The sequence below is a fragment of the Diaphorina citri genome, unplaced genomic scaffold (genome assembly GCF_000475195.1).
Source record: "Diaphorina citri unplaced genomic scaffold, Diaci psyllid genome assembly version 1.1 scaffold1701, whole genome shotgun sequence".
NCBI lineage: Eukaryota > Metazoa > Arthropoda > Insecta > Hemiptera > Psyllidae > Diaphorina > Diaphorina citri.
The window spans coordinates 17,523-43,380 of NW_007379127.1; the positions used below are offsets into that span (position 1 = coordinate 17,523).

The 25,858-nt window shown below is 37.2% G+C and overlaps 3 protein-coding genes and 2 long non-coding RNA genes across 5 annotated transcripts in view; 3 read left to right on the forward strand and 2 right to left on the reverse strand.

The window, feature by feature from the left end:
• LOC103516923 (solute carrier family 22 member 4-like) overlaps positions 1 to 1,065 on the forward strand; it is an 18,399-nt gene extending 17,334 nt beyond the window's left edge. The window contains exon 13 of the mRNA XM_026829195.1: positions 825 to 1,065. Coding sequence (XP_026684996.1) covers positions 825 to 1,050 — 226 coding nt within the window. The 3' untranslated portion in view covers positions 1,051 to 1,065. The remainder of the gene's footprint in view (positions 1 to 824) is intronic.
• Positions 1,066 to 8,195: 7,130 nt separating this feature from the next.
• Positions 8,196 to 21,569, forward strand: LOC113470625 (CCR4-NOT transcription complex subunit 6-like; the record flags this gene model as incomplete). The annotated part of the gene is made up of 6 exons (XM_026829198.1): positions 8,196 to 8,439; positions 12,272 to 12,374; positions 13,208 to 13,462; positions 19,291 to 19,500; positions 20,001 to 20,007; positions 21,506 to 21,569. Coding segments are annotated over exons 1-6 (873 nt in total), but the record flags the coding sequence as incomplete, so codon positions are not given.
• On the reverse strand, positions 10,752 to 12,918 carry LOC113470621. Its single transcript, XR_003393604.1, has 2 exons — positions 12,747 to 12,918; positions 10,752 to 10,816 (listed from the first exon to the last, which is right to left on the reverse strand). It is a non-coding gene; the product is annotated as an uncharacterized LOC113470621 (long non-coding RNA).
• LOC103516921 (protein wntless) lies at positions 17,996 to 25,576 on the reverse strand. The gene is made up of 3 exons (XM_008481910.3): positions 23,637 to 25,576; positions 20,424 to 20,432; positions 17,996 to 18,803 (listed from the first exon to the last, which is right to left on the reverse strand). Exon 1 carries the CDS (start codon positions 25,340 to 25,342, stop codon positions 23,702 to 23,704), a length of 1,641 nt encoding a protein of 546 aa, XP_008480132.1. The 5' UTR covers positions 25,343 to 25,576; the 3' UTR covers positions 17,996 to 18,803; positions 20,424 to 20,432; positions 23,637 to 23,701.
• LOC113470622 lies at positions 21,654 to 23,278 on the forward strand. The gene is made up of 2 exons (XR_003393605.1): positions 21,654 to 21,987; positions 22,299 to 23,278. It is a non-coding gene; the product is annotated as an uncharacterized LOC113470622 (long non-coding RNA).
• Positions 25,577 to 25,858: the final 282 nt, after the last annotated feature.

A 25,858-nucleotide genomic window follows, 5' to 3' on the forward strand; every position in this document is an offset into this window, starting at 1 on the left:
AGGTATCACACTTGGCTTGCACGCAGGAGGCCCGGGTTCGATTCCCGGCGGGGCCGGGGTTTTTTTTCGGCTCTGTGCTTGGAGTTCGGGGTGCACTCAGCCTCGTGAGGACAATTGAGTAGCTACTTTAATCAAGTAGTGACATTACCAGTGTAAAAAGATTATTGAAATATGGAAATTGATTGCAAAGGAGGCACTTAGTAATGTTGTGATATCCTCAAAAGTTCTACTATATTGTTAACATAATTGGACATATTTTCCTAAGCTGACAGGCTAAATGACTCACTACTAGTAGCAACCTCCTTGGCCGAATGGGTATCACACTTGGCTTGCACGCAGGAGGCCCGGGTTCGATTCCCGGCCGGGCCGGGGTTTTTTTCGGCTCTGTGCTTGGAGTTCGGGGTGCACTCAGCCTCGTGAGGACAATTGAGTAGCTACTTTAATCAAGTAGTGACATTACCAGTGTAAAAAGATTATTGAAATATGGAAATTGATTGCAAAGGAGGCACTTAGTAATGTTGTGATATCCTCAAAAGTTGTGAAAAAGCTCGGCTTTACCACAAAGAATTTGAGATTACGGTTATTACGATGAGTCACTACTCACTACTAGTGAACACTCTTTTAAACTAGATTTTTCACGTTTCATTAATTGATATCATTGGTTAATACTATTGCAGGATTGGTGTGGTGTGAAAAAGCTCGGCTTTACCACAAAGAATTTGAGATTACGGTTATTACGATGAGTCACTACTAGTGAACACTCTTTTAAACTAGATTTTTCACGTTTCATTAATAATTGATATCATTGGTTAATACTATTGCAGGATTGGTGTGGTGTTTCTATGGTACGGTATTCTTCAGCAGAGCGTTGGCCTGTCAGGCAATAAACACCTAAACTTCATCTACTCAGCTCTATCCCAAGTCCCAGGCTATTTGATGACAATTCTAGCCCTCAAGGTGGGACACAAAATCACGTTCATGGGATCCATCTCGCTGTGCTCGGCAGTATATTTCATGTTCTATTTCACGTCAAACGGTAAGAATGAATAGAAGAATTTAAGAAGCTACTTTAATCGAGTAGCGACCAGTATAGTGGCATAATCCGAGTTAAAAAAAAAAAATATGGAGTTGGTAGAATTAGTCAAGAAAGCTTGTGAAGAGGCTCTCAGCTTCAGCAGAAATAATTCATTATTTAGCTTCATTGTGGTGAATCAGTGGCGTACATATCCCCACCCCTTCGCTATTCTTATTGTTTATCTTACAATGTACGGTAGGTACCTACTTTTTTTAGAGTTAAAAAAAATATGGAGTTGGTAGAATTAGTCAAGAATTAGTTCTGCTGTGATATCCACGAAAAATTGTGAAGAGGCTCTCAGCTTCAGCAGAAATAATTCATTATTTAGCTTCATTTGTGGTGAATCAGTGGCGTACATATCCCCACCCCTTCGCTATTCTTATTGTTTATCTTACAATGTACGGTAGGTACCTACTTTTTTTTGAGGAGAGATTCCACCACTTTCCACTTAAATTGGATTTTTCCCCCCTCGAAGAAACGAGGATTGGTATGCCTCACTTGAGTTCTCTTAACACTTGTAATGCCGCCACTGGTCGCTACTCGATTAAAATTGCTACACAGTTGTACTCTTGAGGCTAAGTGCACTCAAAACCCCAAGCACAGAGTCGAAAAAAACTTTGACCCCGCCGGCAATCGAACTCGAGACCTCCAATGTGCAAGCCTAGGACCCACTCGGGCACGGAGGTTTCTCCTATTTGAGATATTTTCCGACAGGTGCGCTATTCCGGAACCCAACATCGCATAGTGGGAAATGTCATCTTCAATTTATTCGGTTCTCTGGGATACGTCTATCTTGGCTTTGCTGGAATGTGGCTTTCTGACTGGAGATGGATGTTGCGAGCTCTTTACTTCAGTGGTCTCATCTTTTTCAGTTATCTCTCGCAGGCAACACATTAATGTGTTTGTGTGCATACGTTTCTGCGCATTTCTTTCTGCTCCGCAAGCGCGCTTGCATACTGGCGCTATCTAGCGAGGCAACTGCCTGAAGTCTGACGTCACACATCTTTGAACTCTTTCATTAGAGCGGAAAATGAAAATTGAATTTTCGACCTTTTACAGCTGTTATTTTCTCGGAGTTTTGACCTCAGATTTGGATTTTTCACTACTTTTTACGTAGGAATCGACCATCTATTAATAATTTTTACCCATTTGCAACTGCTCCATTGTTTACTCTGCCTTATTCGAGGAGCATTTTCTACGAAAGACTTGGCTTGTTGGACGGTTCAAACGACATTGATCACCGTCGATCGATGGCCAGTCGACTATGTGTGAACACACCTTTATAAAACATACTTATCTACTCTATTTTGCATGTCTTTAGGTATGGAGGTTGTAAGCTTCCAACATCGCGTAGTGGGAAATGTCATATTCAATTTATTCGGTTCTCTGGGATACATCTATCTTGGCTTTGCTGGAATGTGGCTTTCTGACTGGAGATGGATGTTGCGAGCTCTTTACTTCAGTGGTCTCATCTTTTTCAGTTATTTCTGGTAAGTCTTCTGCTCGATTAACAACGCCAACAAAATCATGTATATGTCATCCTCAGAAACTTTGTAAATTCCTTTAGGCAAAGCTATATGACGCTCGTTTCAAAGCACCAGTTCTCAATGGATCACTTAAGAAACAATGCACGTGGTTTGTATCTGGGTGGATGACCATCTGGACAATCGCATGCTGCTGGCTTTTCCCAGCTCCATTCGGACTCTGGGTGAGGTTAGTATGAGTTGAGTAGGCGAGTACTCGGGTAGATTGTAGCCAAATAGAGGCTGAAACCCCGTCACTAAAAACCTTAGAAAGTATATACACTTCTTCCTAGCCTTTTCCTATTTAAATCTCGGAGTTTTGACCTCAGATTTGGATTTTTCACTACTTTTTACGTAGGAATCGACCATTTATTAATAATTTTTACCCATTTGCAACTGCTCCATTGTTTACTCTGCCTTATTCGAGGAGCATTTTCTACGAAAGACTTGGCTTGTTGACGCACTGCCATGTGCCTAAATATCCACAGGCAGTTAGGCACGAGACATTTCAATAAAATGTTAAACCCCAGATAAGTTTTGGCATTGAAAACGTCTGATATTGAAATCACTGGATTACTTTATCAAACCACGATTGGCTTTGTGTGTAGAGGACGCCTGATTTTCATAAAATTTAACGAAAATATTTTATAGTTAAAAGATATTTGCTTGTTGAATTTTGGGCTCTATATAGCCTTTGGGATCTGCAGGAGCCCTCTTTTTAATCAGTTCTACACTAGTAAGAAAGGGAAAAAGTAGAGGAAATAGAGAAAAGAGAAACTAGGACTTTGATGATTACGGTTTACAAAATTTCTCAACATAGGTTACAAAAAAAAATCGTGAGATATAAAATCTCAATGATTTCCATAAAAATCTGCTTGGGAACTAATGGAATTTTATCATCCAAATCCATGTAGTGGTTCAAGGATCCATGCAAAGTGAGGTGATCGACTTTATCCACCTATCAGGAACGAGTACGGGCGTAACCCAGATAAGTTTTGGCATTGAAAACGTCTGATATTGAAATCACTGGATTACTTTATCAAACCAGGATTGGCTTTGTGCACTATTTGTGAACCCAAGTTCAAGAATCTAAATGTGTAAAACCCAGAAAATATGATTAGTAATTACCTAATTGCTTAAAAGAGGCACTCACCTTTGGGTTTAGCCATGATAAGTTATATGAGTTCTGCCTACTGCATTCCTGTGTTGAGTGTGTAGGGTGACAAAGAATATCGATCTCTACCACAGTGGTTTTACCAAGAGCTTGTATTCCTTTTGAGAATTCATCCTGAAATTAATCATTAAATTGATTAGAGTACGTAACTTTACCTCAAAATTTCAAAATAGCTAGAAGAGAGAAACTAGGACTTTGATGAGAAACTAGGACTTTGATGATTACGGTTTACAAAATTTCTCAACATAGGTAGGTTACAAAAAAAAAATCGTGGGATATAAAATCTCAATGATTTCCATAAAAATCTGCTTCGGAACTAATGGAATTTCATCATCCAAATCCATGTAGTGGTTCAAGGATCCATGCAAAGTGAGGTGATCGACTTTATCCACCTATCAGGAACGAGTACGGGCGTAATTTACCTAATTAATTGAGAAAGATATGTTCGTACGTTAACCCCCGGATATTCCAGGGAAGTAAAAAAAAAAAAAAACGGGAGAGATTTATGGATAAACGAGGTGAATTGACTAAGTTAAACCACTGAAATTGAACAAACCATCAAAGTAAGACAACTTTAATACCTAGGTCATATTTCACGTCATCGTCACCCAGAAACTACACAGTCCCACAAACAATAGGTATTGAAAGGATCCTTTACATCACCTCATTTTGCATAGATTTGGATGATCTCAGAAGTGCCTGCATAAAGTATTTTTCTATTCCGTACTTTTTCATAAACCTACCAGAAATAACTACCTAGACTCTAGAAACAAAGTAAGGTAGGTACGTTATATGCTACAGACGATTCCTGTTGATAAAGTCCCTGATAATCTTTAATCTTTTCATTCGGGATTAAATTACTTACTCATATTGAACTAAAACTTAAATCCATCAAAAATCAAAAAACACCCAGTTTCCTTCGCTTCTTGTTTCTTGTTCTTGGAAATCTTTTGTTTACATTTTTTATTTTATTTACACGGTTGCCAAGTCGCCGTCCTTGTCGATTGATTTTAAGACACTTGCACACGACACCAGTCCTTTGAGTCTCATTTATATTTCTCAGGTTCTTTTTGAGAAAATAATCACAATTTCGTACCTAATATTTGTTTCACCGAACGTGGCTTGTTTCAATAACTTTTATTTGAGAATGGTTTCCTTCGGCAATTCCTTTTGGTTCTCTTTAGTTTTCTGTAATAGCAACCTTTCCAACCAATCGTACCTTAGAGGGGGAAATTTACTCATGTACCCCACTTCCCTCGAACTGGACTCTTTTTATAGGTGATACTTTTTAAAAGAGTACCAACCAATCATACCTTAGAGGGGGAAATTTACCCATGTACCCCACTTCCCTCGAACTGGACTCTTTTTATAGGTGATACTTTTTAAAAGAGTAAAAGCTTGTGAATAGGGTTTACATTACATGTAGGAAAGAAAATAATATGTGGTTTAAAAAGAGTAAACTTGATTGGGTCTAGGTGTAGGCAGAGTGTAAATGGTTTGTGCTCTTCTGAGACGATTTGCAATCTGCGATGTAAAGCTCATTCAGATCATGATGTTGTCTCACGAGTTGCGCAACATTCTGGACGAAGCCTCCATGTCTTTCCGCCCTGGACATAAACCCGAGAGTTCTGCCGTGCAGTTGCTACTGTGTGGTGATTTCAACTCTCTACCTGACTCAGGTAAGTTAAAAAAAAAAAACTAGTCTTAGTTAGCTTGGTTGGTGGTGCGTCTGCCTTGTAAGCGCTAGGCTGTGGGTTTGATTTCCGCCTGGGACGGATTTTATCCCGTAAGGACAAGGATAATTTTTTAGTTTTCTTTCCCCTCTTTTTTACATACCTTCCTGAAATTATAATTTTTTAAAAAGAAATTATGAATGAATTGATCAATAAAATCAATTATTTTTTGATAAAAAATATTTGGACTGGATTATTTTTGTATTAATTTTTTCCACTTACTTTCAGCCTTGGAATAAGAAATTCGCTAGGGTATAAATAAATCATTAACGCCCAAATGCTGTAGCAAAACCAAACTGAAATACAAATAGGTATAAAAAGACACACATTACTACTATTATTGAGTGCTGAAATTTCTATTGAATAAAAATAATAAATTGGACACGTTTAGTATAAATAAATCATTAACACCCAAATGCTGTAGCAAAACCAAACTGAGATACAAATAGGTATAAAAAGACACACATTACTACTATTATTGAGTGCTGAAATTTCTATTGAATAAAAATAATAAATTGGACACGTTTGAAGACAAATGACTACGAAAAGACTTTCGTAACTTCTTCAATGATGCCATTGAGTCAGTCGATTCTATTTTAATGATGATCAGAAACATGATCGGGAGCCCGAGTATATTCTTCTCTCAGGCCAGCCACTCACTATCAGGTAGACCTGACGACAGGTACACCTGATCAGGTCTGCCTGATAGTGTGTGTGCTCATCAGGTAGATCTGACAGACGGACCTTTTTCAGCCGTACCTGTCAAGTCTACCTGATAGTGTGTGCTCATCAGGTGTTAGATATACCTAATCAGGTTACCCGATCAGGTGTACCTGTCAGGTCTACCTGATAGTGAGTGGCTAGCCTGAGTATATTCTTCTCTCAGATATGTTGAACATGTCGCAACTTTTGTGACCTGATCTTTTCCTTTCCGTGTGATCTCCCCACGCCCCCACGAAGTCCCAGTCACGAGTTCATACCCATCAATGGGTTTAGCTTTTAATTTAATGTGACAAAAATCAACGAATCACTATTATACAGAAATTTACCGAGCGATCGGTGATATAGGTAAGTACTACAGATGTAAGCACTATTAGGAGAACCATCTCGGATCGTCTCGGCATTTGCAAACCGAGTTATTTTGTATTCTTAAATGTTAAAATAATCATAAAGTACTCGTAGTGAATACTGGAGATTGTGGTGGAACGGAGAGCACGTCTTGAGTCCGGTGATTCTCTATTGCCATCAGTAACTTCTGATGGTAGTACAGACACTTTACATCAAAAGTATCAACTTTGATCTCGTGACAATGGAAAATCTTGATCTCCTCTAATCATGTCTCAAACCCTGTGTGGATTGGATTGGATCAACCATAACATTTTGGAGTCACAGATCCAAAGTAGGACTTTTGAAATAGTGTGACCAAAGTAGAACTTTTGAAGTAGTGGGACCAAAGTAGGACTTTTGAAACAGTGGGAAATTTAATATTCTATTTTTTTTTTTTTTTTTTTTTTTTTTACCAGTCACGAATTCGTACCCATCAATGGGTTTAGCTTTTAATTTAATGTGACAAAAACCAACGAAACACTATTATACAGAAATTTACCGAGCGATCGGTGATATACATAGGTAAGTACTACAGATATAAGCACTATTAGAACCATCTCGGATCGTCTCGGCATTTGCAAACCGAGTTATTTTGTATTCTTAAATGTTAAAATAATCATAAAGTAGTGAATACTGGAGATTGTGGTGGAACGGAGAGCACGTCTTGAGTCCGGTGGTCCGCCATTGCCATCAGTCATTTCTGAACGCAGTACTGATAATGCAGTGTCTGCAGTATCAGTACATCAAAAAGTATCAACTTTGATCTCGTGACAATGGAAAATCTCGATCTTCTCTAATCATGTCTCAAACCAATCCCGATTTTAGAATTTGATGTTGCTGTGGATCAATTATGAAAATTCAGAAATCTTTAAGTTGTGAGTGTTTTGACAGATCCAAAGTAGGATTCAAAAGTCGTGGGACCAAAGTAGGGCTTTTGAAATAATGGGAAATTCAATATGTTTTTCAACACTCATATTTGAGATTCTGATCCTGTATGTATACGATTCTAGGTAGACCATTGGGGACTTAAGAAGAGACAGTAAATGCTAAGTGGAGTCTAGAACATAGTACTCTCGATATAACATATAGGCCATCTTCACCATACTGTCACGAGAGAGACGTGAGGAAGATAGTTTGACCCGGACTAATTAAACCGTGTAGAGAGGTGTGCAATCATATGCCTCTAGCAGTGGACTGACCATTGTATATATTGTCGAGATTGGAGGTACTGAGACCAATCTGACCCATGAAGTCCTACAACTCTACATTGTCATCAAGGCATTTGGCCAAAAATCAATGGAATTCGTTTTCACCAAAAAGTAGAGGCTTTGTATTCTAAACATTTAATAAACTATTGAGTCCTATTCTCTCTTGTATGCAAAAGAAGATGTTTAGATGTATGTGCAAAATTAGAATCTGTGACGAAGAAGATACGTTTCCTTTCCTGAAAAAGCGTGTCAAGCAGTGGTTGTATAGTTAACGAAATCGATTCATTATCTTGATGGAAGACTCGATTCAATCTTAGCTCTAGCATTGGAGTCTTAACCAGGGGTACTTTGGTTCAAATCCCAGCAAAAAAAAGGACGGCCCTTAATGCCCAGGACAATCCAAGTTGAAGTTAAACTTAATGGATTAATCCAGCAACTACTCTTCTGTTTTGTTTCATCAGGTCTCATCACGGTCATGTGTTACAACGTGCTGTGTGACAAATATGCGACGAGACAAATGTATGGCTATTGCCCCGCCTGGGCTCTGGCCTGGGACTACAGGAAGAAAGCCATCCTCAATGAAATCCGACACTACACTGCCGACATTATCAGCTTACAAGTAAGTTAATAGAGGGTTTTTACAACCAAAATTAGCGTCCCGTTAATTGAACTCTTTAACGGGACGCTAATTTTGGTTGCAAAAACTTGCTGATAGCTCGGGAAGATTGCAAAATTCTTACATCTGGCTCAAAATTAACATTTTTAATTGCAGTGGTTGATCTTCTCACCCTGAGAATAAATGGAAAACATAGAAAACAAGGAGATGATGTTGGAAAATCATGTCACACTGTTAACGTCATGGCCAATCTATCAGTGGCGCCCATAGGAAACTTGGAAATTTTGTTCTTGTTGTTCTATTTTGTTCCTCTTTTATCGAAAGTTAGAAAATAACATGGCTGTGCGATGCTGATTCTTGGTAGCTTTGAAAAGTTCCTCAAGGTCTTCCGTGCTGTGCTGTTATCATTCTCTCAGATTTTGCAGTCAATTCGTCGAGTGGTCCTGGCGCCTTCCTCTGCTTCTTCCCTCAAATCTTTCCTTCCAAGAAATGTAGAACTCACGGGATCACAGATATATTTTGTGAGATGACTTATCCTTAATATTGTGTTTTTTCTCTCGTATATTTTAATAATTAAATTGTAAACACCTCTCTGAAAGATGCTTTTAAGTTGAAATCTCTATGGGTTTGGTCCAAATCTTATGCCTAGTTTTCGAGTCACTTTTCCTATGTGTTTTTTCTCTCGTACCTATATTTTAATAATTAAATTATAAACACCTCTCTGAAAGATGCTTTTAAGTTGAAATCTCTATGGGTTTGGTCCAAATCTTATGCCTAGTTTTCGAGTCACTTTTCCTAGACCTATAGACTTCAAAGTTGGCACACTTATGTATCCTTTCACATACTAAAAACATGAAAAAAATACTTCTTGATACCTACGAAAAATTATCGATCGGCACTGTGTATTTGACCAGACCTTGGGATCAAATAAGGAACTGGTTGAATGTTGTGGATGTTCTATCGAGTTTTTAACATGAAAAAAATACTTCTTGATACGAAAAATTATCGATCGGCACTGTGTATTTGACCAGACCTTGGGATCAAATAAGGAACTGGTTGAATGTTGTGGATGTTCTATCGACTAAGAGCATCGAGTGACTGTGTCAAGGAAAATTTTCAAGAGTCGATCCCATCTGTGAACCACAATCACTGCAGCAACAAGCGACAATGTCAGTACAATCAATAATACAGGGTAAATCTTTGGATCGAGAAGAAGAAGTGCTTATTTGGTGGACAGACTTCAGATATTTATGTAACTGGGTTTTTTATTTGGTGTCAGCGCAACTTGGGATGTCCACTGTTAAACACTTGACACTAAGTGCTTATTCGGTGGACAGACTTCAGATATTTATGTAACTGGGTTTTTTATTTGGTGTCAGCGCAACTTGGGATGTCCACTGTTAAACACTTGACACTTTTAAATTCGTCAGATGAATTACTTCTTGTAGACCTTCAAGATCTTGTACATAAAATAACTGAACACTAGATCAATACTCCAACCCTGTACTTGTCATATTCAAGCAAAGTAGTTTGATGACTATTGTGTTCAATGAACCATTTTATCTGTATCTGATATTGTGATCTGATCAGTGATCACATTGGTGTTTTAGAAAATCAAAATCAATACAATCTTGTCGCCCTGAGTCCTTGACTTGAAATCCTTGGTCTTCCAATCCCAATACATAGTCTGTTCCCCTTAGATACCCACTATATCCAATCTATCCATGTACTCAACTGAAACTATCTTTTCATATCTGGGGAATTGAACTCTGGCTGCATTGTTTATGACATCTTACACTTTGATCTTCGCCAAAGGCTGAGAATCGTTTGCTATTGAGCAAGAGATGAATGTGAATCCCAATACAATCCGTGCTTGCTGGTGTCTCCAATATCGTGATGGCCATTAGCAATGAAATTGTGCTAAGTGTGAGCATAATGTTGAGAAGTTTAAGAACTGTTTTCGTTTTATTACATTTTTAAAACGGGAATTTTGAAAATTTCCATATTTACCTTTTAGAGCTTTCTCAGACAAGTTGGTTCAGTGTCTTCTCTCTATCTGTCTAAGAGTCCTTAGCTCACATATACACAGTTCCAAAAGCTTTACTTTTCATGAAATTTATGACAAGAGAAAGGGAGAACTTGATTTCAATTAATTTTTTCTTATGGAGGGAGCGCTTTCGTCGATGGATAATATCTCACTCCTATTGGTTTGTGTACATCCTGAGGACATCTTTACCAAAGGTTCAGGCTTTATCTTTTTTCTCAATACAATAAATAATCTTCTTGGACAAGAGTGTTAGCCTTCTTTCTTCATAATGCCAGATCCTCCGAGTATTTTTGTTCGTGCCAGGAATTCATGTCACCCATGCTGAGGTTCACACTGAAAACAATAAATAATGGGGTCACTTCAGGGAGTTTAGGGTAACCACTAACCAAGGTTAACACTGGAGGGGTTTTCAACCACCTAACACTTACAGCTATACTATTGTGGTCAAATAATTGAAATGATGAAATTTCATGCCTCGGCTGGCATTAAACCAGCACCCTCCTTTCTACATTACCGAGGCATTTGTACCTGAATCCTTTGCTGTAAAACATGTTTTACTGCTACCTTTGTTTAATGCTTCGTGATTGCTAGGTTTTTATGTTAGGTCTTTTCCCTCTTTCAGTTTTTCAGAGTAGCTCACCAGTATAGGTATTGCTTGATTTTATGACCCAAGTATTCACTTTAGTACACTACTTTTTTTTTCTTTAGTTAGAAAATCAAAATTCACTGATTGAACCAAATCTAATCTGTCTCTATCAAAGTCAAACTTCAAAAGAACAAAACTACAAAACACACAAATTTTAAATTTTTCCAAAAGTTCCAAAAGAATTAAAAGAAATAAGAAATGATAAACAGTGTTTGGATTGGAAGACAGATCGTCCCTTTTAGTGCATCGTGTGAAACGGGTGGTCATTTCTTACACAGCACATTGCATAATCAAACATATTCCAGGCGTTCTAAAGAAGGACCGGGCTACATCTATATAAATAAAATTGTAGATTTGTCTGTACATTGCTTAGAATCGTGAAATTTTTAGTTATTCTTACTCCTTATGCATCCACCAAAATGAAGAATTGGGGTGCAGCATTAATTCATGATGTTTCATAAAGCCAGCCTCGTGAGCTTGGAGGGTAGGGCGTCTGCCTTGTAAGCGCTAGGTCGCGGATTCGATTCCCGACCCGGGGCGGATTTAATCCTTTACAGAAAGTTTCATAGAAGGTTCGCACTGCATAGGGGAAAAACTAATGTTGTTACCTTTGTACCTATTGGATTTCGTTAATCTCCCACCTAAGCTAAAGAACACACCTGCACACCTACATAACGATTTTGAATTGTTTTTGGGGGAAAAAATGACCTAATGGCAAAGTTCCCGACATTTGAAAACAACAAAATGTTTTATGTTTCGTAAAAGCTGACTGGGTTTGGTTGATCATTCTTAATTTTTCCTACCTCCCCTCCCCAGGTTCTTTCATAAAACCACTTTCACTCTAGTTATTAAGTTCTGTCTCAAGTTTTCCCAATCCCTATCAATGTGTCAAGTATTTAGTATCATCTCTGTCTATTCTATGCCCGTTAAGAACTTTTCTGTGATCACATAGTTTCTCTTTGTAAGGAGATGCATATTACATACCTATATTTGGTCTTTTTAAAAAAAAATCTCGGTTGTATAAATTTTTATAGGTACGAAATGAGCCGGAAAGTGAGCGTACTTCAAGAGATCGATGTGACGTCCCTAGCCTCTAGCCTATGTTAACTTCTACATAAATTTTTACTTTCCTTATCCTATAGGAAGGAAAGTATTTACACAAGTATAAAGCCATGGCGAAGCAATGTAACATGTACACGCAGGATAAGTGCAGGAACATAGATTTCCAAATCATGCAGCAAACAAGCTTGTGTACCTGCGTACTTTGTTCCTTCGTATTTCTACATACCTAGTTCTAGGATTCTAGGTCAAGTACCTTCTACAAGCTGAGTTTTTGCGTAAACTACCCGTGCTTTCTTTTTCGGCTTGAAACACGTCATCAAAGACGCGCGCTAAACTTGTGCAAGAAAAGGTTCGTGTGCACGCACCAATTTTCATTTTATCCTTGAGAAAAAAAAAAAAAAAAAAAAAAAAAGAAAAAGTATGCCCCCCCCGAAGCCCTTATTGGGTTCACTTTTTTCCCCCCTTTTTTTTTTTTTCTTTTTCACTTTTCAGGGATCAAAAGCTTGGGACTTTGTGCAGGTCTTTTCCCTCTTTCAGTTTTTCAGAGTAACTCACCAGTATAGGTATTGCTTGATTTTATGACCCAAATATGTATGTTAGTATTCACTTTAATACACTACTTTTTTCTTCTTTAGTTAGAAAATTCACCGATTGAACCAAATCTAATCTGTCAAACTTCAAAAGAACAAAACACAAAACAAATTTTAAATTTTTCCAAAAGTTCGAAAGAAATTAATGATAAACAGTGTTTGGATTGGAAGACAGATCGTCGCTTTTAGTGCATCGTGTGAAACGGGTGGTCATTTCTTACACAGCACATTGCATAATCAAACATATTCCAGGCGTTCTAAAGAAGGACCGGGCTACATGATAAAATGTGAGATCGAAAGCTTGTCATTTACTAAAAGGTTGTTTTATTTTGCAGGGGAAAAATCATTTGGATGAACCACTTGAAAACTTGGCTGCCTAAATCCATGGTTCCGAGCCAATTTACTGTATTGTTCTCTCTACACAAGTTTTATGTCGTTTTATTTCTCCAGGTATTCCCTCAGACCCTATGCAAGTACAACAGCCCATCCTGGTCTGTACAGCCCACATTCATTGGGACCCCGAGTTCTGCGATGTAAAGCTCATTCAGATCATGATGTTGTCTCACGAGTTGCGCAACATTCTGGACGAAGCCTCCATGTCTTTCCGCCCTGGACATAAACCCGAGAGTTCTGCCGTGCAGTTGCTACTGTGTGGTGATTTCAACTCTCTACCTGACTCAGGTAAGTAAAAAAAAACTAGTCTAGTTTGCTTGGTTGGTGGTGCGTCTGCCTTGTAAGCGCTAGGCTGTGGGTTTGATTTCCGCCTGGGACGGATTTTATCCCGTAAGGACAAGGAACTATATCTTGGAGGGTTTCAGCAGTCATCCTTAACTTACAAAACCGACATTTTTGGAATAGAATTGTCTAAAGACCATTTTCTCCGGGACACGTTTCTTTGGACACAAAAATTAATTGTAAAATTTATTTTAAAGTATAAAATTGTACAAAATAATACATGAATATCACATGAATCCAACAAGAGAGGTAAAAAAATAGAAAGTAAAAATAATACTGAAGAGGGGGAAAAAAGAGGAAAATGATATTGTTCACACATTTCTAAGAAGGAAGGGGAAAGAAAGAAAGTTGTCTTACTTATACAACCAAGATAATATTATTGACTAATTGGATTTTATCTACAGATAAAAATACATTTTAGATTTAAGAACCTACATTACTACTTGAGAAAACAAGCTAAATTTAAAAGCAAGTTTTTCAATACTCTTATTTTGTCTTACTTATACAACCAAGATAATATTATTGACTAATTGGATTTTATCTACAGATAAAAATACATTTTTACGTGTGAGGAGCACGTAGATCTACGTGTGAACACGCCACCCAACTCCACTGCTTCCGATTTCAAACCACGTCCGTCAACAAAAAGAAATTTGGAGAAAAAAATGCTCAACCATTTCTTGCATATTAAAATATCTCAACGAAAAACTGAACTTGTGTTACAAAGCCAAACAGTGCATTTAAAAGGCTCTTCGGTATCTTTGTTCAAGTGAGATATCGTAAATTTTAAAGGTAGTTAACTGGAAATTGTGTTAACTAAAAATGCCGACCCCACTAGGAAAAGGTAAAGAAGAAGAAGAAGAAGAAGAAGAAGAAGAGATTTGAAACCACGTCCGTCAGCAAAAAGAAATTTGGAGAAAAAAATGCTCAACCATTTATTGCATATAAAAATATCTCAACCAAAAACAGAACTTGTGTTAGTTACAAAACCAAACAGTTCATTTAAAAGGCTCTTCAGTATGTTTGTTCAAGTGAGATCTCGTAAATTGTAAAGGTAATTTAGTTAACTGGAAATTGTGTTGACTAAAAATGCCGACCCCACTTGAGTGGGAAAAGGTGAAGAAGAAGAGTAAAGGTAGAACATTGAACTCTAGGAAAAATCTAGCCTTGTTAGAGAAAAAAACGTTGTGTTGTGTTTTTCTCTACCTGACTTCGGATTTATCTCTAAAGCTGCGTTTCATTTCATCCCATCTAATCAGGAAGACATTTCCTCTCAACATTTACCTACATAGTATGTCCCAGAATGCGATTCCGATTGTTTCTAAAGTTAGGAAGAGGCCTTTGGTCAATCGTTTGATATGAGAATCGAGGTTCGAACCTTGTCCGGCCGAAAATAAAAAGAACTTCTGGGACATACTATATTGTACCTCCCACCACCCACCTGTATAATCAATTGACGCCTTGAGGAAAGTAATCAAGTCGTTTGTTTGAATCCAAGTTCTTAATCTTTCTACTATGTAGACGTCAATAAAATTTATTCAGTTGAATAGATTCATAAGAAATACTTACTAGAAAATATCACTGCAAAGTTTGATCTCGAAAGGTGTTTGTATTAAAAAAAAATAATAATAAAATAAATTTGTAATAAATAAGTCCTCCCATACCTATTTCACTCTCAAATAACTTCTAGCTGTGATCTTTATTCAATCAAAAAGAAATAAATCGAGCAAAGCAGCTGAAAATAAAATACTGTATAATCAATTGACGCCTTGAGGAAAGTAATCAAGTCGTTTGTTTGAATCCAAGTTCTTAATCTTTCTACTGTGTAGACGTCAATAAAGTTTATTTAGTTGAATAGATTCATAAGAAATACTTACTAGAAAATATCACTGCAAAGTTTGATCTCGAAAGGTGTTTGTATTAAAAAAAAATAATAATAAAATAAATTTGTAATAAATAAGTCCTCCCATACCTATTTCACTCTCAAATAACTTCTAGCTGTGATCTTTATTCAATCAAAAAGAAATAAATCGAGCAAAGCAGCTGAAAATAAAATATTTTAAGCCATGAATGTTAAATGTAGCCCTCTCCCATAGTATGTGAACTAGTACCTAAGTACAAAGTATGACCCATCTCATTTTATTTAGAGTGATTTAACCCTCCCAGTCTGATTGTACGTGTTTTGAGCATAATCTCATCATCAAAATGAAGAATTGGGGTGCAGCGGAATACGAGATTACATTAATTCATGATGTTTCATAAAGCCAGCCTAGTGAGCTTCAAAATGAAGAATTGGGGTGCAGCGGAATACGAGATTACATTAATTCATGATGTTTCATAAAGCCAGCCTAGTGAGCTTGGAGGGTAGGGCGTCTGCCTTGTAAGCGCTAGGTCGCGGATTTGATTCCCGACCCGGGGCGGATTTAATCCTTTACAGAAAGTTTCATAGAAGGTTCGCACTGCATAGGGGAAAAAACTAACATTACCTTTGTAGGTACCTATTGACTTTCGTTAAGCTTCCTTCTAAGCTAAAGAACACACCTCTTAATGATTTTAAAATGTTCCATGTTTCGTAAAAGCTGACTGGGTTAGGTTGATCATTCTTTTTCCTACCTCCCCTCCCCAGGTTCTTTCATAAAACCACTTTCACTCTAGTTATTAAGTTCTATCTCAATCCCTATCAATGTGTCAAGTATTTAGTATCGTCTCTGTCTATTCTATGCCCGTTAAGAACTTTTCTGTGATCACATAGTTTCAAATAAAATAAAATAAATTTGTAATAAATAAGTCCTCCCATACCTATATTACCTATTTCACTCTCAAATAACTTCTAGCTGTGATCTTTATTCAATCAAAAAGAAATAAATCGAGCAAAGCAGCTGAAAATAAAATATTTTAAGCCATGAATGTTAAATGTAGCCCTCTCCCATAGTATGTGAACTAGTACCTAAGTACAAAGTATGACCTATCTCATTTTATTTAGAGTGATTTAACCCTCCCAGTCTGATTGTACATGTTTTGAGCATGATCTCATCATCAAAATGAAGAATTGGGGTGCAGCGGAATACGAGATTACATTAATTCATGATGTTTCATAAAGCCAGCCTAGTGAGCTTGGAGGGTAGGGCGTCTGCCTTGTAAGCGCTAGGTCGCGGATTCGATTCCGACCCGGGGCGAATTTAATCCTTAACAGAAAGTTTAATAGAAGGTTCGCACTGCATAGGGGAAAAAACTTTGTTGGGGAAAATATTACCTTTGTAGGTAGCTATTGACTTTCGTTAAACTTCCTTCTAAGCTAAAGAACACACCTCTTAATGATTTTAAAATGTTTCATGTTTCGTAAAAGATGACTGGGTTAGGTTGATCATTCTTAATTTTTCCTACCTCCCCTCCCCAGGTTCTTTCATAAAACCACTTTCACTCTAGTTATTAAGTTCTGTCTCAATCCCTATCAATGTGTCAAGTATTTAGTATCGTCTCTGTCTATTCTATGCCCGTTAAGAACTTTTCTGTGATCACATAGTTTCTCTTTGTAAGGAGATGCATATTACATACCTATATTTGGTCTTTTTAAAAAAAAATCTCGGTTGTATAAATTTTTATAGGTACGAAATGAGCCGGAAAGTGAGCGTACTTCAAGAGATCGATGTGACGTCCCTAGCCTCTAGCCTATGTTAACTACTACATAAATTTTTACTTTCCTTATCCTATAGGAAGGAAAGTATTTACACAAGTATAAAGCCATGGCGAAGCAATGTAACATGTACACGCAGGATAAGTGCAGGAACATAGATTTCCAAATCATGCAGCAAACAAGCTTGTGTACCTGCGTACTTTGTTCCTTCGTATTTCTACATACCTAGTTCTAGGATTCTAGGTCAAGTACCTTCTACAAGCTGAGTTTTTGCGTAAACTACCCGTGCTTTCTTTTTCGGCTTGAAACACGTCATCAAAGACGCGCGCTAAACTTGTGCAAGAAAAGGTTCGTGTGCACGCACCAATTTTCATTTTATCCTTGAGAAAAAAAAAAAAAAAAAAAAAAAAAGAAAAAGTATGCCCCCCCCGAAGCCCTTATTGGGTTCACTTTTTTCCCCCCTTTTTTTTTTTTTCTTTTTCACTTTTGCAGATAAATTTTATCCAAACTATTTTATTTGTGTATTAATTTTTTAGTTTTCTTTCCCCTCTTTTTTACATACCTTCCTGAAATTATAATTTTTTAAAAAGAAATTATGAATGAATTGATCAATAAAATCAATTATTTTTTGATAAAAAATATTTGGACTGGATTATTTTTGTATTAATTTTTTCCACTTACTTTCAGCCTTGGAATAAGAAATTCGCTAGGGTATAAATAAATCATTAACGCCCAAATGCTGTAGCAAAACCAAACTGAAATACAAATAGGTATAAAAAGACACACATTACTACTATTATTGAGTGCTGAAATTTCTATTGAATAAAAATAATAAATTGGACACGTTTCTTTGGACACAAAAATTAATTGTAAAATTTATTTTAAAGTATAAAATTGTACAAAATAATACATGAATATCACATGAATCCAACAAGAGAGGTAAAAAAATAGAAAGTAAAAATAATACTGAAGAGGGGGAAAAAAGAGGAAAATGATATTGTTCACACATTTCTAAGAAGGAAGGGGAAAGAAAGAAAGTTGTCTTACTTATACAACCAAGATAATATTATTGACTAATTGGATTTTATCTACAGATAAAAATACATTTTAGATTTAAGAACCTACATTACTACTTGAGAAAACAAGCTAAATTTAAAAGCAAGTTTTTCAATACTCTTATTATTTTACTTTAAAAGATGGACTCAATGCTTAAGAACCATTAAAAATATAATATAAACCCTCATTTAGACTGTGGGAGCAAAGGGACATTTCAGTCCTATGCTGGCAATATAAACAAGGTGTAATATACCTATTTAGTACTTGTTAATCTATTCTAAGAAAGAGAAATACCTAAAATGAAATTTTCAAAAGCAATATACAAAACCTAGGTAAATTAAATCATAAAATGTACTCCCACTATCTAAAATTCTAGAAAGAACAAATGGGGATAAGTACATAAAAGAAACAAGAGAATAATTGTAAAATAACTATGTAATAGGTACCTACCTACTTTAGGAACATAAAAAAGGTTAGAGATTATGAATTAGGAACAAATTATCAAAATCAAATCAAAATAATTACATAGAAGCTGTAGATATTGCACTTAACAATTAGAACATAGAAGACATACCTACTTTGTCATTTATGGCACAACCTAGGAGGTAGCCCTATCCCCCCTAGCAGCAGAGTCTCCCCAAACGAAAGAAGAAAAAGAGAAAAACCTACAAATTTTGAATTTAAATTGAAACAAATTTAAACCGTCATTTATTTTTTAACTATAAGTGAATACATATCAGTGTGTTAGCAGTAGGGTTGCCAACCGTACGTTATTTCCCGGAACAATCCGTATTTTTGTCAAAAATCAAATGTTCCGCCGGAACACACCTTTGTTTAATAATCTAGAGTTTGTTAGCTAAACTTGCTTTAAGAAGACAAAAATCAACATTGAAACTTTAGTCAAAAGCAGCTTTCCTAGCACTTAAACTACAGCTGATATTGTCCCTCTACTAGTGCATAGAGTGCGTTTCAGAATTTAGCTTCATACATAAAACTGAAAAATCGGATTTAATAGGCTAGTCCGGCCCAAGAGGAGCCTTCATATGTTCTCAAATATTTTGCTTTCCTTTTCATCAGGGCCCAGACACGCCATCTCTGATCTTCGGGTTTGTGGCGCTCTCTGTCGGTTTCCTAAGCTCCTTCCTCCCGGAGACTCTCAACATGGAATTGCCCAACACGGTCAAACAGGCAGAATATGTGGGGCTGCAGGGTGTGGACAATCCGACCCATGATCCCAACGTGAATGAAGCTTCGGCCCCCAGTCAAAATAACAACTCCAGTCAAAATCATAATCGTAATGACAGATAAAACTGATTTGCCTACGAAGAGCTTACCTATACTTTGTTTATACTGCTTAAATACGACTAAAAAATCCTTAGCCAGTGACGATAGCACGTTGGATGTACCAGTTCCTAATGGGTCACTGAAGTTAAGCAACGTTGCACGTGGTTGATATCCGGATGGGTAACTATGTGGGCACGATTGCCCACATAGTCACGTGCTGCTTTTACCGGCCCCCCTCGGTTTGGCACGATTAGTTCCAGTTTGGAGAATCTTTATAAATATGAGGTACCTAGAATGAGAAATTTATATGTCTACTGCTGTGATCAATGATTTTATTGTTACCATTAAAGTAGATGTGGTGTTTTTATTTATTTTTATATTTCCCAGCTGTTACGTATACTTGTAATTTTTTTATGATACATATTGTGTACCTACCTAGCTGTAAATTACGCTGTTAGTTGTTACCAATTAATTCTTACTATTGTAATAAATACTTTTTATATTTCCCAGCTGTTACGTATACTTGTAATTTTTTTTATGATACATATTGTGTACCTACCTAGCTGTAAATTACGCTGTTAGTTGTTACCAATTAATTCTTACTATTGTAATAAATACCTATGTATCAGGAAACACGGAAGCACGTAGGTACATACCTATTTGTTTACGTTATGGAAATCTTATTGAGATCCATAGGAATTTAAGACTACCATATTTTCCTCTACGTTAATAGAACAGTTGCGCTTTCTTGGGTGATGTTTCAGAGTCATAGGGCAGGAAAAATGAGGCCCAACGGAATTTTTCTTTTTCTCCTACGACTTCTAGATCCCGAGATAAATCGATTTAAAAAATACCGGTAAATCGTGAAAAATGAGGCCCAACGGAATTTTTCCTTTTCTCCTACGACTTCTAGATCCCGAGATAAATCGATTTAAAAAAATACCGGTAAATCGTTGACGTCACGACATACGCTCCCGTAGGCGATGACGTCACATCAAATGTCTCGGGCTCTCTCGCAGGCAACACATTAATGTGTTTGTGTGCATACGTTTCTGCGCATTTCTTTCTGCTCCGCAAGCGCGCTTGCATACCTACTGGCGCTACCTAGCGAGGCAACTGCCTGAAGTCTGACGTCACACATCTTTGAACTCTTTCATTAGAGCGGAACCATGAAGTCCTACAACTCTACATTGTCATCAAGGCATTTGGCCAAAAATCAATGGAATTCGTTTTCACCAAAAAGGAGAGGCTTTGTATTCTAAACATTTAATGAACTATTGAGTCCTATTCTCTCTTGTATGCAAAGGAAGATGTTTAGATGTATGTGCAAAATTAGAATCTGTGACGAAGAAGATACGTTTCCTTTCCTGAAAAAGCGTGTCAAGCAGTGGTTGATCTTCTCACCCTGAGAATAAATGGAAAACATCTGAAGGTCCCGGGTTCCAATTCCACCACCGACCAAAATTTATACTCGTTTTTCGGTTGCAAATATTTCAACGGGATACTTTCTGGTGTTCTCGTGTTGACCCAGCACTTAAATGGGAAGCATTGTGTCTCCTCTCGCCCATTTGATGAGAGGCATACAGTCATACTACTGGATGAGAATTGGGCATGCTAAGACACAGACCACACGCATCTAATGTAGCCGTTGTTTCATTGCCACGAAATAAAAACGGCGGTGAAACACTCATCTTTAAAAGAAAATGCCTCTTCTCCCGGGTTCGAATCCCACCACCGACAGAAATTTATACTCGTTTTTCGGTTGCAAATATTTCAACGGGTTACTTTCTGGTGTTCTCGTGTTGACCCAGCACTTAAATGGGAAGCATTGTGTCTCTTCTCGCCCATTTGATGAGAGGCATACAGTCATACTACTGGATGGGAATTGGGCATGCTAAGACACAGACCACACGCATCTAATGTAGCCGTTGTTTCATTGCTACGAAATAAAAACGGCGGCGAAACACTCATCTTTAAAAGAAAATGCCTCTTCCGCATGTCTATTTATTTTCCAGGTTTCATTTCAAGGGTATCATAGACTACATCTTCTACTCGAAGCAGAACATGACTCCTCTCGGACTTATAATACTGAAGAGGGGGAAAAAAGAGGAAAATGATATTGTTCACACATTTCTAAGAAGGAAGGGGAAAGAAAGAAGCAGTTACGTGTGAGGAGCACGTAGATCTACGTGTGAACACGCCACCCAACTCCACTGCTTCCGATTTTAAACCACGTCCGTCAACCAAAAGAAATATGGAGAAAAAAATGCTCAACCATTTTATTGCATATAAAAATATCTCAACCAAAAACCGAACTTGTGTTACAAAGCCAAACAGTGCATTTAAAAGGCTCTTCAATATGTTTGTTCAAGTGAGATCTCGTAAATTGTAAAGGTAGTTAACTGGAAATTGTGTTGACTAAAAATGCCGACCCCACTTGAGTAGGAAAAGGTAAAGAAGAAGAAGAAGAAGAAGAAAAAGAAGAAGAAGAGTAAAGGTAGTTAACATTGAACTCAAGGATAAATCTAGCCTTGTTAGAGAAAAAAACGTAGTGTTGTGTTTTTCTCTACCCAACTTCGGATTTATCTCTAAAGCTGCCTTTCATTTTATCCCATCTAATCAGAAAGACATTTCCTCTCAACATTTACCTACATAGTATGTCCCAGAATTCGATTCCGATTGTGTCTAAAGTTAGGAAGAGGCCTTTGGTCAATCGTTTGATATGAAAATCGAGGTTCGAACCTTGTCCGGCCGAAAATAAAAAGAACTTCTGGGACATACTATATTGTACCTCCCACCACCTTAAAGGTAGTTAACATTGAACTCAAGGATAAATCTAGCCTTGTTAGAGAAAAAACGTAGTGTTGTGTTTTTCTCTACCTAACTTCGGATTTATCTCTAAAGCTGCCTTTCATTTCATCCCATCTAATCAGAAAGACATTTCCTCTCAACATTTACCTACATAGCATGTCCCAGAATTCGATTCCGATTGTTTCTAAAGTTAGTAAGAAGCCTTTGGTCAACCGTTTGATATGAAAATCGAGGTTCGAACCTTGTCCGGCCGAAAATAAAAAGAACTTCTGGGACATACTATATTGTACCTCCCACCACCCACCTGTATAATCAATTGACGCCTTGAGGAAAGTAATCAAGCCGTTTGTTTGAATCCAAGTTCTTAATCTTTCTACTGTGTAGACGTCAATAAAGTTTATTTAGTTGAATAGATTCATAAGAAATACTTACTAGAAAATATCACTGCAAAGTTTGATCTCGAAAGGTGTTTGTATTAAAAAAAAAAAATAAAATAAAATAAATTTGTAATAAATAAGTCCTCCCATACCTATATTACCTATTTCACTCTCAAATAACTTCTAGCTGTGATCTTTATTCAATCAAAAAGAAATAAATCGAGCAAAGCAGCTGAAAATAAAATATTTTAAGCCATGAATGTTAAATGTAGCCCTCTCCCATAGTATGTGAACTAGTACCTAAGTACAAAGTATGACCTATCTCATTTTATTTAGAGTGATTTAACCCTCCCAGTCTGATTGTACATGTTTTGAGCATGATCTCATCATCAAAATGAAGAATTGGGGTGCAGCGGAATACGAGATTACATTAATTCATGATGTTTCATAAAGCCAGCCTAGTGAGCTTGGAGGGTAGGGCGTCTGCCTTGTAAGCGCTAGGTCGCGGATTCGATTCCGACCCGGGGCGAATTTAATCCTTAACAGAAAGTTTAATAGAAGGTTCGCACTGCATAGGGGAAAAAACTTTGTTGGGGAAAATATTACCTTTGTAGGTAGCTATTGACTTTCGTTAAACTTCCTTCTAAGCTAAAGAACACACCTCTTAATGATTTTAAAATGTTTCATGTTTCGTAAAAGATGACTGGGTTAGGTTGATCATTCTTAATTTTTCCTACCTCCCCTCCCCAGGTTCTTTCATAAAACCACTTTCACTCTAGTTATTAAGTTCTGTCTCAATCCCTATCAATGTGTCAAGTATTTAGTATCGTCTCTGTCTATTCTATGCCCGTTAAGAACTTTTCTGTGATCACATAGTTTCTAATAATAATCTAGAGTTTGTTAGCTAAACTTGCTTTAAGAAGACAAAAATCAACATTGAAACTTTAGTCAAAAGCAGATAATAATAATCTAGAGTTTGTTAGCTAAACTTGCTTTAAGAAGACAAAAATCAACATTGAAACTTTAGTCAAAAGCAGCTTTCCTAGCAAAAGATGTCAAAGCTGATATCTCATTAGCCCCATCATGCATGTTGGAGTGGGACAGAGGACTGAACTCTATCTCCTCTGTAGTTGCTATGTTTATATCCATTTCAGAAGGCCATTGCTTGTGAGAAGGGGCATAGAGTACCATAAGGGCAAATATGTAAATATTCCACATGCCATAAACCCCAGTGAAGAATGCGGATGTGTAGTCAAGGTGCAAATCTTCATCCCACTTCCACCTGCCTTCTGAAGCTTGCCCCAAAATGAAACCAATAATGGTCATAGCAGCACAGAGCAATGTTACAAGCATGAGGAATTTGAACCGATAGATAATACCTTCATAATGAAGTCTTCTCACATTGGACATGCTTGGTAGGGCTTGTCTTTTCACACTAATATTTCCAAAAACCTGCCATATCATGTAACAAAGAAACACAAAGTATACGCCAGCAGATACCATAGCAACAGTAATGAAAGTCAGAGCTACATTAGTACCAATATTGGTTACCCATATAGAATAGAACGGATTCACAAGTTGGGTTCCCCTCTCACACAGATCAAAAATAAACAAAGACAAGCAACCAGTAAACACACCACTCAGATGTTTCCAGTAGGTACGGAGTTGGTTTCGTTGCTCATTATCCTGAATCATCAAATGTTCTCCAGCAAAGACCAGCCAGAATGATAAGAGAGCTGCATAGAATACACCTTGTCTAATATCAGCCAGGAGTATCATGAATGGAAAATCATAGAAAAGTGTTATCAATTCAAATGGAGTGTTAAGGAATATGAGAGCACAACCAAGTGCTAGTAGCATATATTCAAGCAACACTGGGGTCCTGGACAGCTGATGAACTCTTTTCCAGAACCAGATCACAATGGCAATAATGCATGGGAAGAATAAAGTTTTGAGACTTAACCAGATCTTTGTAAAACCACCATTCTGATTGATGGCAACAAGCCACATATCTTCAACTTGCCCAAGATTGGTATTCATGTTCAAATCGTTATCCACAGGAAGTCTTACATTGAGTAGGTAATAATCATGATGTAAAGATCCAAGTTCAAACAAGGGTATAATGGAGCAGTTGTAATGGTCACCCTCTTTCTTCACTTCCATAGAACACTCCACAATCCTTTCTTCTAGAGATGATGCATAGTACTTCCAGTCATCTTCAGGATCTCCTTCATTTCGATAGGCTATCTTTGCATCTAGTGTTAGAACTGTGGAAAGTGCCATTTCTGCTTCTGAGTGGTAAGCAACCTCCAATTGAATGACACCTATGAGGTTCTGTTGCCATCTAGAGTAGTCAAGGATGACATTGTCTCTGGGTAGTGGAATTTGAAAAACAAACACTATTTTGTTTGCATAGTTCAGCCGATGTTCTTCATCCAAGTAGTCATCAATACGGTGACAGCTACCTTTCCCTCGGACATAGAACCAGGCCTCGGAGTTGTTGCCAGGGTCCAAGCATTTAGTTGCTAGTACATTGTCCGCGCTTGAGGGATTAGGGGCAACAAAACCCCCTATCAGGAAACAGGCTACTTGACAGACCACTAAACCGGCGATTAGAACAGAGAGTTTCTTACCGCTCAAGTTTTCTATAATTACTCCTGGCATACTTGAGTGTCAAAGGCAAAATAAAACACCCTGAAATCTTTAGTTTACATTAAAATAAACTGAATAAAACTTAAATCCATCAAAAATCAAAAAACACCCAGTTTGCAGTTTCCTTCGCTTCTTGCTTCTTGTTCTTGGAAATCTTTTGTTTACACTTTTTATTTTATTTACACGGTTGCCAAGTCGCCGTCCTTGTCGATTGATTTTAAGACACTTGCACACGACACCAGTCCTTTGAGTCTCGAAGTATTTTTCTATTCCGTACTTTTTCATAAACCTACCAGAAATAACTACCTAGACTCTAGAAACAAGTAAGGTAGGTACGTTATATTATATGCTACAGACGATTCCTGTTGATAAAGTCCCTGATAATCTTTAATCTTTTCATTCGGGATTAAATTACTTACTCATATTGAACTACGATTCTATGGAAAGCTCATATAAAAGTCCAATATTTAATCTATAGCATACTTTAAAATGGACTTCAATATCTTATGATTATGAAAAACCACTAAA

Bases quoted from the DNA above. Each gene is read 5' to 3' on its own strand.
- LOC103516921 (XM_008481910.3), bottom strand. From the start codon at position 25,342: ATGCCAGGAGTAATTATAGAAAACTTGAGCGGTAAGAAACTCTCTGTT.